We start from the raw sequence: 15,156 nt of genomic DNA on the forward strand, positions 1-15,156 counted from the left end.
AAGTCAATATTTGAAAAATATTCAAGGCATTCAGGGTTCAATTGTTTCAATTCTTTCATGTACTGAATGAACTTGCGCCTTTGTTGTTGATTTCCTACCTTAAACACCAAATCTTTTAGTTTCTTTGATTTATATTTCGTATTGAAATTACTAGCAACATGACGAAGACAATATCGATGGTACGCTCTAAGTTCACTCCAATCATTTTCCTCATTATTAATTGCTGCAAGAATGCCCTTATGTCTATTAGAAATCAAGAAAATATCATCTCTTTGGGTAACATATTCACGCAATGCCCACAAAAACCATGACCAATTGGACGAATTTTCATCTTCAACAATAGCAAAAACAAGGGAAAATATATGCCAGTTTGCATCAATAGATAAGGAAGTCAATAATTTTTCCTTATACTTTCCGTAGAGATGAGTTCCATCGACCTAGATTAATAACCTACAATTTTTTAGCCTTCTCTTGCAGGGCCGAAGGACAAAAAAACTTGACAAAAAATAGTCGTATCTGGCACATCAGACGGAAGGAAATAATTTATCCCAATCACCAAACACAACAATCAACCTTGGTTTGCCACACCCGTCCATAATTAACATTATAGCCATATTGTTTTTTAATTGCTTCTTGGAGTAGGCCACAGATATCCCAAGATTAGCTCTAACCAAATTTTGGATTTCGATACTCATAAAATTTAAATAAAGCTGTGAATGATCATGTGTCAATTCTGAAAACAAACATGAGTGTTTCCCTTGAAGTTTGGTGATTTTGAACATCTGATGGGTTTTACATCGATATGTCTGTAACCTTCAATCACAACCATCCTTCTATGATTTACATCTGACATACCAAAGATCTTGATTTGATTCCACTACAATAATCTCGTAGTGTTCTGTCACACGATATTTTTTTACAGCAAGCTGTAAATTTTCAATAGTATTAAACAACCTTCCTTTGTATTAAACTACAATTATCTACATATATACCTGTTTTCTCCAAAGTAGACCCTAGTTCACATGTTGATTTTGTAATTTTCCGATCTATTTGGGTGAACATATATGACGGTATCAACTCAAGATCATGTTCCCCACTACTATTATTTCCAAATAATTCATCAACTTCAACATTAATATTACTGTCTCCATCATTTCCAGGTTCAAGAATAACTAAATTTTTATGACGCATCGACATATTTATTATGATTTTTTTAACAGTTATAGTTGGAAAAAATGTTAATATATCAACACAACAAAATACAATTTCTAAGTTCAACATATAAAATTTAAATATTATACATTTAAATCCAACAAATAGGCCACATAATCATCCCAAAAAATAGCGCAACAAATCCAGCCCAACAAAATCTAATTTCTAAGTTCAACATATATCCAAAAATAAATCATGGTTCCATAAACTACACAGCCCAAATGCAAACAAAATGATATATATGAAGATTATATATTTAAATTATGAATCCATAAACTATACATTTTCGAACTTGATCTTCATTTTTATAAACAAATATATATATTGGGAAAAATTTAAAAAAAAACTTTACCTCAGTCAAAGAAATGCTTTGGATGAAGAAAATGTTTCGTTAGATCGACTCACAGTGGCAGCAACAAAGAAAATAAGGCGCCGTAGAGGTTTTCGGACGATGTTTGGACGGAGGAAGATCGATTCGGAGGAAGAACGTTTCGGATGGAGGAAAAAAAAGAAGCACCGCAGTTTAATGGAGAAGGAAGTCGTGTACCCGATACACGACTTAAGATAATTGTGTACCGTATATGACTACCTCAGTCAATGCTGTATGACTGCCACATTAGAAGTCTGCACATGCCAGATCACAGATACTCATGTACAAGGTACACAATTTAGGCGTAATCGTGTATTGGGTACACGATTAAAAAACTTATTTTTGTCAATCTTTTCAATTATACCCTATTTTTGTTAATATATATTAAAATAACATTATTTTTTAAAAAATTCTTTTAACACTTACAACAAAAAAATTAGTACTTAGTGAATAATCGAGGTTAAAATGTAAATCTTAAAATATATGAATTAAATTGAAACAAAACTCAAATGTCAAAAAGAAAATAATAATATTTTAGAAATTCGAGACTAAATTGAAACCAAAGCTAAAATTTAAAGATTTATATATAACCTTTTAGAACCTATAAACTAAATTGAAATTAGACTCTAAAACTTAGCCCTCCTGAATTTCAAGAGTGTATTTAAACTTTAGAGAAGGGTTAAAATGGGAAATTTGAAATAATGAGGACTTAGTTGAAAGAACTCGTTCATGAGTCTCGGTCAGCGCAGAGCGCAGCGGTAACCCATCTGTCAGTATCATTTTATTTTATCAGTCCTACACTACTTTTTCCTCAGAAGCGTTCACCACAAGCAGCGCCTGCAAGCGGAAAGCGCGCCAAAACTTCGTTCCATTTTCCGACCGCCGCAAGATGCCGGAGTTACCGGAGGTGGAGGCTGCGAGGAGAGCCATAGAAGAGCATTGCGTCGGGAAAGTGATTAAGAAGGCGGTGATTGCCGACGATACGAAGGTCATCGACGGCGTATCGCCTGCCGATTTCGAGGCTTCACTCTTAGGCAAAACCATTCTCTCTGCCCATCGTAAGGGCAAACACCTGTGGCTCCGCCTCGATTCTCCTCCTTTCCCTGCGTTTCACTTTGGTACGCCTCCCTCCTAATTTCCTTTATTATTATTATTATTTTCAAGTGCATGTGGTATTCTGTAGTCACGTTTGGTTTTCTGCTATTGAAAATGGCTTGTCATGCCTTATTTCTCATGGAACCATCTGTTAATTCGGGTGAAAATTTAGTGAAACTTGGGTTTTATTAGTTTCATGTGAAAAATGTAAGAAGTTATGAAATTCAAGGTGTATTTGGAAATGTGTGAGTGTGAATAGTTGCTTCAACTGTTTAGATTTTAGAGTTCTTATTATTGGTGCTTCTAGTTCTAGATTCCAAATTCATAATGGGACTGCCTCTAGTTGGTTTTATTTGTGAGTTGGAAGCACTAATTTTGTCCCCAATTGAAGTCGGCTGCTCGCAGCCTCGCACTCACTACTGCCGTGCTAAAGTATTTGAATCGTTAGATAACAAAGTTTTTGTTTTTTGTTTTTTGTTTTTGTTTTTTTTTTTTTCCGTTTTTTTTTAATTTTTTTTTATCAAGGCTGACCTTAGCTTGGCATTCTCTTATATTTTTCTTGTTGTTTACAGCACACTCATTCTTTTATCATTTTAGACTTCCTTTAATCTCATTGATGTTCTATGTTGATTTCCTTCAGGGATGGCGGGTGCCATATATATTAAAGGTGTAGCTGTCACAAACTATAAAAGGTCAGACGTGGTTAGACCAAATTTATTGTTCAGGCATTGTGCAATTACGCCTAGGAAGTTATGCGTAGTTCTTTTAGGTTCTTGTGATGGCATTAGTATAAGCTGATGGTTCTTTTTCACTTAGTTTATGGCTAAATGACAACTTACTCCGTTTCAAGTTTAGGAAGGAAACGGATTTCTTGTTTCAAGACTTTAATTTGGCAATTCTGCATGTTGAAAGCTCATATAAGTAAGGAAAGGAAATGAGAGGAAAAGAATGGAAATATAAGAATTCTATGACCTGTGATTAGTTATACTTATAGTACTTTGAGTGATATGAGGGGACTAGATAGATTCTATTTTATTTTATTTTAGTTTTTTTAGGTCAACATGCAGGGTGGGAGGTTTCAAACTTTTGACCTCTTATCGAGAGCATATGCCTTAGCCTCATGTTGGCAATATAGAAAAGTTAAGTGCTAATTTGTTAAGTATTATATGTTGTTAAGTCTTCTACAGTTGGTTTCTTATTAAAAAAGAAAAAAAAAAAAGAAAGTCTTCTACAGTTATTGATGTTAGGGAAAGGAGTATTCACATGATCATCTGAACCGATTAGTATGTTGACTGCACATTTGCCCAATTGAGTTAAAATAGTTGTTCCCTGGGGTCCTGAAACACAGAATATAAAATGTTAGATTTTATTGCTGGTAGTGTACGACCGTCCAGGTGCTTTGGTCGCATATTTTCTGGGCATGATTTAGACCGCTCATATTATGCAGTCTCATCCTTACAAATATATTGATGGGCTTTCCTCATTAGTTACAATGATCTGACAGAGTAATTTCTGACTCTGATTTTTGTTTAACAAATGGTGATCTCTGCAGGTCTATGGTTAATGATGATGATGAGTGGCCTTCCAAGTACTCTAAGTTCTTTGTTGAGGTAAGATTGTGTTTTTTCCTTATTAGTATGTTGTTGGTAACTATTTGTTTTTGAGACTCTATGTAGCTGAAATGTTTATTTGCCTTATATTAATTTACCTTCTACTTCATAATTATTTATTGAAGATATTTTTGACCACATAATAAATTAATTTTTCTTTGGTTCTTTCTAATTAATGTCATTACAACATAATCCCAGAGATCTCCTTGTGCAGCTTGAAGATGGTGTAGACCTATCCTTCACTGACAAAAGGCGCTTTGCAAAAGTCTCCCTGCTCAAAGATGTACCTTAATATGACTCTTGAAACACCTTTAATTTCATGGTTTTATCCTAATATATGAGCATTTAAGTAATGAGTCATCGCCAATTTCATGCATTCTTTTTATAGATGGACTATTTTTAGCTCCCCTAACAATTATTTTTTCAGCCAGCTTCAGTGCCCCCAATATCTAAGCTTGGCCCAGATGCCCTTCTAGAGCCTATGGCATTGGATGATTTTATTGAATCCATGGGCAAGAAGAAACTGGCAATTAAGACTCTATTGCTTGATCAGGTAGAACTTTCTACACCTTTGTCAGTAGTCTATGTTCATTGTTCATAAAACATAGTTTGTAGATTAAGTTGAAGCTGTGTCCATGCCCTGACGCTTACGAATAAGAATGCTTTGTTTTGTATCTGTTTGGTGTTGGATTAAAGAACCGACTCTGTGTGAAGTTGTATCACAGAGTCTTAACTGACTTCAATGCTACGGATAATTTGAAATGAAATTTTATTTTCAATGCTATGGAGGATTAGAAATGAATTTTATTTTCTTAGTTTTCAATTATGATTTGTATTCATGTTTGGCTGACTTCTCATAGAGCTACATTTCCGGTATTGGCAATTGGGTTGCAGATGAAGTGCTATATCAAGTAAGTTCACCATACTTTGTTAGCCTGAAATATAATATGATTAAAATTATAGGGATGATGTATATTTCATGGTGTTACTCTCTGTGTGTGTAGATATGGATACACTTTTCTTTTCTCTTTCGTTTATAAAGACTACTAATTTAGGGGCTCCAGATGAGGACTAATCAGTTTAAAACATCCATTTAAAAAAAAAATTCTCAGGCAAGAATTCATCCGAATCAAAGTGCTGCAACCCTATCCAAAGAAAGTTGTGCAGCTTTGCACAAGAGCATACAAGAGGTACAACTTTACTTTTTTCCCTTCCCCTCCAAATTATCCCCAACCCCTGCTACGCTAGTCGGAGTTAGGCATGCTGTGCCCTTTAGAGATTTTTTTTAGCAAAACATTCATTCTTCATGGAAAATATAGAGGAACCACCTGTAGGTCCTTAAAAAAGCAGTTGAAGTTGATGCCGAGTCCAACAGCTTTCCTGAAGAATGGTTGTTTCATTTTCGATGGGGAAAAAGGCCTGGACAGGTCAATGGTAAGCTCAGTTAGACATTTGATCATTTTGATGAAGCAACTGTATTTACAGGTAATTGAAAAAGCGCTTGAAGTTGGAGCAGATAGTAGTCGGTTCCCTAATAATTGGATTTTCCATTCACGTGAAAAGAAGCCTGGCAAGGCTTTTGTTGATGGTTTGCTCGTCACTCTTAAGATATTTTTCTTATACTCCATCTGTTTCATGATTTTCAATGTTCTGAAATTATTTAGACATGAATTGTTCAAATTCAATTAATTTCTGTTTGAAGAAAAGCGAAATATCAACCCCTTTTATTTGACCATTTCACTTTCACACGTGTTAGCTGATTTTGTTTGAAAATGTAATAAAATTAGCTACTAAACCTTTTCAATGGCGTTTGTTTCCTTAAAAACAACAAACAAATAGTAATTCACAACTACAATTCCTTCTATCTTCTGCAACGAAAAAAAAGAGTAGTGAATAAGAATCAATGACCAATATCTGTTAGCAAAAGATTCCTTGGCATTTGATTTCCCCTCGGCTCCCAGAATATCATATTACTTAGTAGAAATATGTTTGATTTGATGACCAGTCCGTAATGTTCAAAAAGACATGGTATTCTTGGCTTGCCTTCTCTTGCATATAGCATAAATTTGTTTTTTGGTATTGTTTTGGCGTTCTCTCAAACATTGCTGCTGTATGCCGCAGGTAAGGAAATCCACTTTATCACTACAGGCGGCAGGGTATGTTGCTATGGAACTTGAAAACTAAACTGGGCATTTGACATACATTATTATATGAATCATTTAGGTCATGTTTAGGAGTGATTTTGAGGACTTTTGTCGCGTTTAAAATTACTCCAAAACATAGTTTTAATAATTCAAAATTAATTTTGACTGTATAAAGACTCATTTCACCATGATTTTAAATATGATAAAAGTGATTTTTAACTATTTTAAAATAACTCCCATACATGAACTTAAAGACCTTAAAACCTCATTTGATGAATATATTATTTTCATGTCTTAGACGTCGGCCTTTGTACCTGAGTTGCAAAAGCTTACTGGAGCTGAACTGAAAAATCAAAATTCAAAGAGAAAAGGCAACAATAGCAAAGAAATGAATGATGAGGGTGCTAGTGAACTAGTGAGCAAGACAGAGAAAACTGCTGATACAGCTGATACCAAGAAAAAGCAGCCAAAGCCTAAAGGTCGCCCTAAGAAACCTTCAACAAAAAGAAAATCCAAAAGCGATGATGTCGATGGCTCTGAGGAAGAAGCTGAAAATGACGATGCTAGTGATGACGACGATGGTCACTGTGTTGGAAAGAAGAAAGTGGGAAAGACAACGAACAATGGGCGAATGCTTGAGGCTGCTTCTGAACCAGAGAAGTCTTTGAAACAAACGGTTCTGAGCAGTCAAAGTGGAAGGCCGAGGAAGAAAGCAAAGTAAGTTTATGTCCTAACACTTCATATGTAGCATTTTGTTTGCTTTTTTTTTTTTTTGGGTTAATTATGAGAACTTCTATCTGCAGTAGAACTTGCCCTTTTGTCATTTCTGTTAGTCCTGACCTTAAATTTGGGCATGACTTTTATATCATCCGTTCATTTTGAAGAATGTTGATATGAAGAATGGAGATGTTCAGCTCGTTGGTTCATCGCTCGAAGCACAAATGCCTAAATTTTTTTCATTTTTAAAAATTAAACCTATTTATTCTATATTTCTTACGATGATTTAAGTACCATGGTTAAAATTTAAAAAATAGAAACATGTTTTTAAAAGTTATTTTTATTTTTTTAGTTTTTAGAATTTGGTTTGATTTCATTTTTTAAAACTATTAGTAATAAATAGATAACAAAGAAATGAATTTGGAGGTTGAATTAGTGTTAATAAACTTATTTTTTTTTTTTAAAAAAAACAAAAAATCAAGGCTTCGTTTGATAATCATTTCATTTTTTATTTTTGGATTTTGAAGATTAAGCTTATTTCCTTCTAATTTTTTATGATAATTTGCATCTTTCTTAAGTATACTGGTTGAATTTTTAGTTAAATTCCGAAAATAAAAACAAGCTTTCAAAAGTTTATGTTTTTTAGCTTTTAAAATTTAGCCTGGTTTTTTTAAAGCATCGGTAAAAAATAGATAAATAAACAAATTTGAAGAAAAAGTAATGTCTAGGTTTAATTTCAAAAAACAAAATAGTTACCAAACTAGATCTAAATAATTATCAAACGCAGTCTTAAAAATTCTTAAATTTTTTTTTATTTTTAGATTGGGTCAATATTATCATGCTACTAGTCCCTATTTATATGCATCTCTCAATATTAATGCTTGAAAAGTAGCCACTCAAGGTTTTATAAAAGGTAAAAAGGTAAAAACTTTACATAAAAAAATAAAATTTAAAATTCAAAGTATTAAAATGTTTTAGGTACTTTATAGTATATAACTGAATTGAATAGTAGTACTAATAAAAGAAAAGAAAAGAAGAAAAAAACTCCCTGCTAATGAAAAATAACCACTACAGGTTTCATAGGACATGTCATGGTTACATTACACCCTCAACACATTATGCTTATGTTCGGCCCACCATAATTTTGTTAACTAACCATAAAATCAGAGGGTGTTTGGCTCTCAAACATTAGTTGAATCAAGTTGTTATTCTTGAAAAGTTAGGGAAGAAAAAGAAAACACCAGAGTTACGTGGAAAACCCTAGATTAGGGAGAAAAAACCACGATAAGAGCCATGATAAGAGTTTTTTTTTTTTTTTTTTAATTCAGATACACAGTACACAATACAGGAACATGTATAAATAACTAAACAATGAGAAACCCTAGACTGATAAAAGACAAAAACGCTCTTAGGCTAAAATATAATTTCAACACTCCCCCTCAAGTTGAGGCGTAGAATGAGACCCAATTTGCTAACACAGGCATCAAAAGTCTGTCTGGGTAACCCTTTGGTGAGAACATCCGCAATTTGTTGGCTGGATGGAACATAAGGAATTCAAATGCTACCGTTATCCAGTTTTTCTTTGATGAAGTGTCGGTCAATCTCAACGTGTTTGGTTCTGTCATGTTAAACCGGATTGTTTGCAATATTAATGGCAGCCTTGTTATCATAGTAAAGTCTCATCGGGTCATGACTTTCTTGATATAGATCTATCAGAACCTTCTTCAACTAAATCTCTTCACATATACCTAAGCTTATAGCCTTGTATTCGGCTTCGACACTGCTTCTAGCCACGACACCTTGCTTCTTACTTCTCCAGGTAACTAAGTTTCCCCACACAAAGGTACAGTATCCTGAGGTAGATTTCCTATCTGTAACAGAACTGGCCCAGTCAGAATCTGTGTAGGCCTCGATACTCCTTTTGTCATGCTTTCTGAAAACCAAGCCCTTTCTAGGAGAAGACTTCAGATACCTCAGGAACCGTGTGACTGCCTCCATGTGTCTTCCATACGGAGCCTGCATGAACTGACTGACCAAGCTAACTGCATATGATATATCAGGTCTGGTATGTGACAAATATATTAGTTTCCCCACAAGCCGTTGATATCTCTCTTTGTTTACAGGAACATCATCTGCTGACTCTATCAGATTGAGGTTGGATTTTACAGGTGTATCTGCAGGTTTACACTCTGTCATTCCAGTCTCTTTCAACAAATCGAGTGTGTATTTCCTCTGAGACACTAAGATCCCTTCTACTGATCTTGCTACCTCCATTCCTAGGAAATATCTCAAGGTACCGAGATCTTTTATCTCAAACTCATCTGCCATTCATCGTTTCAACCTATCAATCTCTGCTGAATCATTTCCTGATAGTATAATATCGTCAACATAGACAATTAAGACCGCTATTTTTCCTAGTGCTGACTTCTTAGTGAACAAGGTGTGATTTGAATGCCCTTGAATAAACCCCTGAGATTTAACAAAGGTGGTGAATCGATCGAACCAAGCTTTAGGGGACTGCTTCAGGCCATACAAGGATTTTTTTAATTTGCACACCTGATTGTCAAACTGTGCTTCAAAACCTGGAGGTGGATTCATATAAACCTCTTCTTCCAGTTTACCATTCAGGAACGCATTTTTCACATCCAACTGATGGAGAGGCCAGTCTTGATTAACGGCCACAGAAAGGAGGACACGAATAGTGTTAAGTTTTACCACAGGTGAGAAGGTTTCTGAGTAGTCCACTCCATACGTCTGAATGAATCCTTTTGCAACCAATCTGGCCTTATATCTGTCGAGAGTTCCATCGGACTTGTATTTGACAGTAAAAACCCACTTACACATTTTGTGACCTCTCGGAAGACTAACCAAATTCCACGTTTTGTTAGTCTCAAGAGCCTGCATTTCCTCCATAATTGCACCTTGCCATTCAGGAATTTTCAGAGCCTTGTGCACATTGCCTGGAATTATCACATTATCTAGGCTGGTGGTGAAAGATCTAAATCTTGTAGACAGGTTACTGTAAGACAAGAAGCTTGTCATAGAGTGTTTGGTGCACGACCTAGTACCTTTTCGCAGAGCTATCGACAAATCCAAGGTAGCATCAACCTCAATCTCATTGGTCTTGTCAACCTGTTGATCGATACCCAACTGTTGTTCATTTTCAGTCCTCTGAGCACCACTTGGCACTTCATTACTGCCATCATCCCTGACTTCGCCCGAGTCTCCTATATCACCTTCAACATACTCATTGTCATTATGATTAGGGGTACCTTGAACCTGAGCCAGTTCCGGTTTTGACTCTTGAACACCTTCTGGCGAAGCAATAGGGGAAACAATTTCGGGAACTATTGTAACACATAATTTGATGACTATAAACTTGTAAGGCATAAAATATATCTTTTTATGTCATACAACGTATGGATGATTATAGTGCAAGATACAATTTGTAATGTGATGATGCAATGATATGTGTTATTAACGGAATGCTTGTAGTATGCTATGCATTGTCACAAGTTTTCTTGCATTGAAACCAAGTATAATTCCATCGCAAGTTTTTCGGAGTGATCCGAGGTCGAACACAGGGATTGTTTTAGGTTAATTGTGTTACATTTGTGATATATGCGACCGGGGGTTTTTCAATTTAATAAAAGTGAGGTTTGTACATGTGATAAAGTAAAATTATGCGATAAAGTAAAATTGCGATAAAATAAAGTTGTGCAGTAAAATAAAGTGCAATAAAAATAAACCTAAGCTATGATGATACAAGATATAGGTTACATGATGCATGATACCGAGTTTGAGAGTGACTGTGAAGATTATACAAAGAATCGTGTTATGCGGTGGCAAGGCTTTATGTACGAGGCAAAAAGAGAAAAGATAATTAGTACAAACATCACAAGTTCATTAATTGCGTTAAAGACATAAGTGCAATTCCGCTTTCCCTTAGCGTACACCTCTCGGTGATCGACCGTGTTTCCCACATCTGGTGAAACAGGGACGAATGTAGTGAACGCAAGGTTGCTTCCATCTCTGGAAGTACTTCTTGCTTTAATTAACGCATTCTTCTAACCTTCTCTCGACATATCAGAATGGCATCTTCACTTCTGCTCTCACAGGTGAAGATGCTGTCTAGCATACTTTAGCTAAACATATTTATTTCTTTAGCACAGATTAATTTACTTGTTTAATTCATTCTAATTACCAAGGGATTAAGAAAATATCGTGGAAAAAGCGATTAATGGAGGAACGGAAATAGACAAAAATATGGAGATGAAAATGATCATGACATTTAATTATAGAATCAAGCGTCTGATACATGGTGTGAATGATTTAGTCTAAGAAGATGAGATATAATTGATGATAGAGATAGAAACAAATACAGAAGAGTGCCAATGTCTTGACACATATATGGATGGAGAAATCGCTTGCCAGTGTATGGAGTGAATGGAAGGATGAGCGTCCCTCTCAGGCTTGCTCAACCGGTAGATTTGATCTAGGTACAGAGCTTCACGATGAGGATTTGGAATGATTCGCCCTGAGACTCACCTCTCGGCCTTGCCTCTTTTCTTCCTGGATCTTCTCCAATCAACACTCATATCAACCTCTCTCTCAATATACAAATATCAAAATAGCTTTGTATCAAGTATATCTCTCAGTGAATTCTTTGAGGGTATTTATAGATGAATGCTCTGACTCTCTACCGAGTGATCCCCACTTTATTGTTATGGAAATTCCGAAAATGGTGGAATAAATATTCCTTCTGTTATGCAATAAATCCTTCGAAAATGCACAACTGTTAGTTGTACACGTGTCGAAATCCTCCGTGATTGTGTTGCTCATTTGCATCTTCGATCGTTTGTCTGCATGCGGTTGAAGTTACGTTGATCGCAAAGCTCTTGATCGATTGTCGCATGCGCCGTCATTGCGTTGATCGTCTATTTATTCCTGAATGATGGGCGTAATGCGACGTAGATGCTTAATCTTTTTCTCTTGAGCCATGAACGCATACGGTGACTTGATTTCCTGCAAAACATACTTGAAATATTCTTTTCTACCATCGCAATGGTGTCAGTGGGTGTATTGACGACAATTTATAATTCTTGCATTTCTAAGCCAATTTCCATACAATTGACGCAACTTTCCTCTCTTTTAATTGCAATATCTAAATAAAGCAGTATAAATAACTTGTATTTCTACAAGTTATCACACCCCCAAATTTAGATATATGTTTGTCCTCAAGCATATCTTCTACTAAGGCAATAATGCTCGATTCCTATCCTAAATTTTGCTTCGATTGGTTGCTCCGAATGCTACACTTAAGCAACATTACTTAACAACGCAATTTCCTTCTATCCTTGCTAATTCATATCAAAGCCCTACTTTATTCTTCTATACTACAAATTTCTGCTAAAAAATGCTTTTATAGTTTAAAAAAGAATGTTTACCTCTTCTTTATCAAAACAACTTGATGCGTCCGTATGCGGTGATCAAATTTTGCGTCATTTATTAGAGACTGTTGGTCATGGGTACATTCTTCATTTTGGCTTGTTCCCACGGATGTCATGCGAACATCCAACTTTGGTTGTGTGCCAATTGCAACTTTAACTCATGAATTTCAGAGTTGTCTCTTGCGTTGTTCTAGGAAACCCACCTTCGTTTTGGCTTGCTCCCACGAGTGTCATGCGAACATCCAACTTCGAGCATGCTCCTTTCACAACTTAACTCTTATCAGGTTGGAAATGTTTTTGAAGTTTTCCTTTGCGCTGACATTGGAGTTGATATGAAAACATTTTTTTTTTGGAGATGAAAAAATTGAACGAATTTTTCTTAATAACCGCATACTCTTGATCTTCTTTGCTCAGACCTTCCCCACCCCCAAATTTAGAAATGCGCTGGGTTCTCATTGCGTTGTTTGGACAGAATAGACAAACACTTAGACAAAATTTCAAAAAGAAGGTTTGAGCAGAATTTTGAAGGGTAAAAGATAAAGCATTGCTAAGCTACGAATTAACTAAGTGTTAGTTAGAAATTACAAATTATGGGAAATGTTTCTAAGTGAATACATATTATACATCATGACAGCACAATGAATAACGCAAAAAGAAAGATTAAGAATATTGCATAGTTGACAAAGGATGATAAAGAAGAGGCACAGACACATAGAGAGAATTGCTACTTAGTTGTATTGAAAATTAACTACGTATATAAATAATTACAAATAACGCAATACAAAAATTTTGGCCTATACAAAGAATTAAAGAATTTAGCTAACTCAGAAAAAAATGAATTGAAATTAAAAATAAGAATGGCCGCATAAAAAAAATGTAAAGATTATTGTTGAGGAGCAGGAGGGTCTGGAGGAGGGTTATGATGCGGTACGGGTGGAGTCTCTTCGAAAACCAGATGCTGCCTGAGATGCGGAGGTATCATGGGACCATGAAGATATGTTGTTAGAAAATTAAAGTACTCGTGGTTGCGCTTCGCAAGCTGCCTTTGGTGGCGATGGATCATATAAATGTTGCGCTGAATATTGATCAACGCCTCCCTTGATGTGGCAGCACTGCGCTATATATCGTCGACTTGCTCCATTACTACATCAAATCTCTGGTTGAAGAAGGCTTGTTGCTGAGCGAAGAGTTGTTGTTGTTGGGAGAAGAGGGACCGCATTTCTGCTAACTCAATAGTTAAGGAGGCGACAGTGGGTTGTACCTGCGATGTCTCCCCAACAACGTTTTGAGGTTGGGCAGAGGTGTCTTCACCCAAATCGTGTGGGTCATCAACGACTCCTTTCACCCAAATTATGCGTTACAAGTTTATGGCGCCGTTGCCGGGGATTTGGAATGATTCGCTCTGAGACTCACCTCTTGGCCTTTCCTCTTTTCTTCCCGGATCTTCTCCGATCAGCAGTCAGATCAGCCTCTCTCTCAATATACAAATATCAAAATAGCCTCGTATCAAGTATATCTCTCAGTGAATTCTTTGAGGGTATTTATAGATGAATGCTCTGACTCTCTGCTGAGTGGTCCCTACTTTATTGTTATGAAAATTCTGAAAATGGTGGAATAAATATTCCTTTTGTTATGCAATCAATCCATCGAAAATGCACAACTGTTAGTTGTACACGTGTCGAAATCCTCCGTGATTGCGTTGCTCATTTGCATTTTCAATCGTTTGTCTGCATGCGGTGTTGTTTTTGATTACCGCATGCGGTTGAAGTTGCGTTGATCGCAAAGCTCTTGATCGATTGTCGCATGCGCCGTCATTGCGTTGATTGTCTCTTCATTCCTGAATGATGGGCGCAATGCGACGTAGATGCGTTAATCTTTTTCTTTTGAGCCATGAACGCATACGTGACTTGATTTCCTGCAAAACAAACTTGAAATATTCTTTTCTACCATCGCAATGGTATCAGTGGGTGTATTGACGACAATTTATAATTCTTGCATTTCTTAGCTAATTTCCATACAATTGACGCAACTTTCATCTCTTTTAACCGCAATATCTAAATAAAGCAGTATAAATAACTTGTATTTCTACAAGTTATCAACTATTTCCTTTCGAAGATGCTTTCTATAGTAGGTTATCCAAGGCACTTGTTTTGTAGGGAGGATAGGTTCATTTGTTTCTGTTTCAGGGATAGGTTCGGGAAACAAGTCTAAGGGAATAGAGTAGGTGGAAGTGTTAGCCTCTTCACTCGAAGTCTCCCTCTGAAGAGGACTAACGGGAAAGAAGGGCTTGTCCTCTAGAAATGTGACATCCATGGTGACAAAATACTTTCGAGAGGAAGGCTGAAAGCACTTGTAGCCCCGTTGATGGAGCGGATACCTAACAAAGACACATTTTTCGGCCCTAGGAGCAAATTTACTTTGGTGAGGGCCATGATTATGGACAAACACGGTGCACCCAAAAACTCTAAGAGGAACATCAGGGAAAAGGCGAGTGGACGAGATGGATTCTTTAAAATGTTCTAAGGGGATTTGGAATTTGGGCATATGGGAGGGCATCC

The 15,156-nt window shown here is 36.1% G+C and overlaps 2 protein-coding genes across 6 annotated transcripts; one reads left to right on the forward strand and one right to left on the reverse strand.

Moving 5' to 3' along the window:
- The first annotated feature begins 2,303 nt into the window (after nt 1-2,303).
- Nucleotides 2,304-7,357, forward strand: LOC120069483 (formamidopyrimidine-DNA glycosylase). 5 transcript variants are annotated; one of them, XM_039021262.1, is made up of 10 exons: nt 2,304-2,700; nt 3,318-3,369; nt 4,230-4,287; nt 4,502-4,570; nt 4,715-4,840; nt 5,182-5,198; nt 5,400-5,477; nt 5,607-5,875; nt 6,409-6,443; nt 6,730-7,357. In XM_039021262.1, exons 1-10 carry the CDS (start codon nt 2,472-2,474, stop codon nt 7,150-7,152), a joined length of 1,356 nt encoding a protein of 451 aa, XP_038877190.1. In that variant the 5' UTR covers nt 2,304-2,471; the 3' UTR covers nt 7,153-7,357. The 5 variants fall into 5 exon arrangements, with proteins under 5 accessions (XP_038877190.1, XP_038877195.1, XP_038877205.1 ...); XM_039021267.1 differs by having other exon boundaries at nt 2,305-2,700; nt 5,622-5,875; XM_039021277.1 differs by having other exon boundaries at nt 2,307-2,700; nt 5,148-5,198; nt 5,622-5,721.
- Nucleotides 7,358-8,876: 1,519 nt separating this feature from the next.
- On the reverse strand, nt 8,877-9,476 carry LOC120080151 (uncharacterized mitochondrial protein AtMg00810-like). Its single transcript, XM_039034721.1, has one exon. It carries the CDS (start codon nt 9,474-9,476, stop codon nt 8,877-8,879), a length of 600 nt encoding a protein of 199 aa, XP_038890649.1.
- Between the last annotated feature and the right edge of the window lie 5,680 nt (nt 9,477-15,156).

Source organism: Benincasa hispida, chromosome 1 (genome assembly GCF_009727055.1).
Source record: "Benincasa hispida cultivar B227 chromosome 1, ASM972705v1, whole genome shotgun sequence".
NCBI lineage: Eukaryota > Viridiplantae > Streptophyta > Magnoliopsida > Cucurbitales > Cucurbitaceae > Benincasa > Benincasa hispida.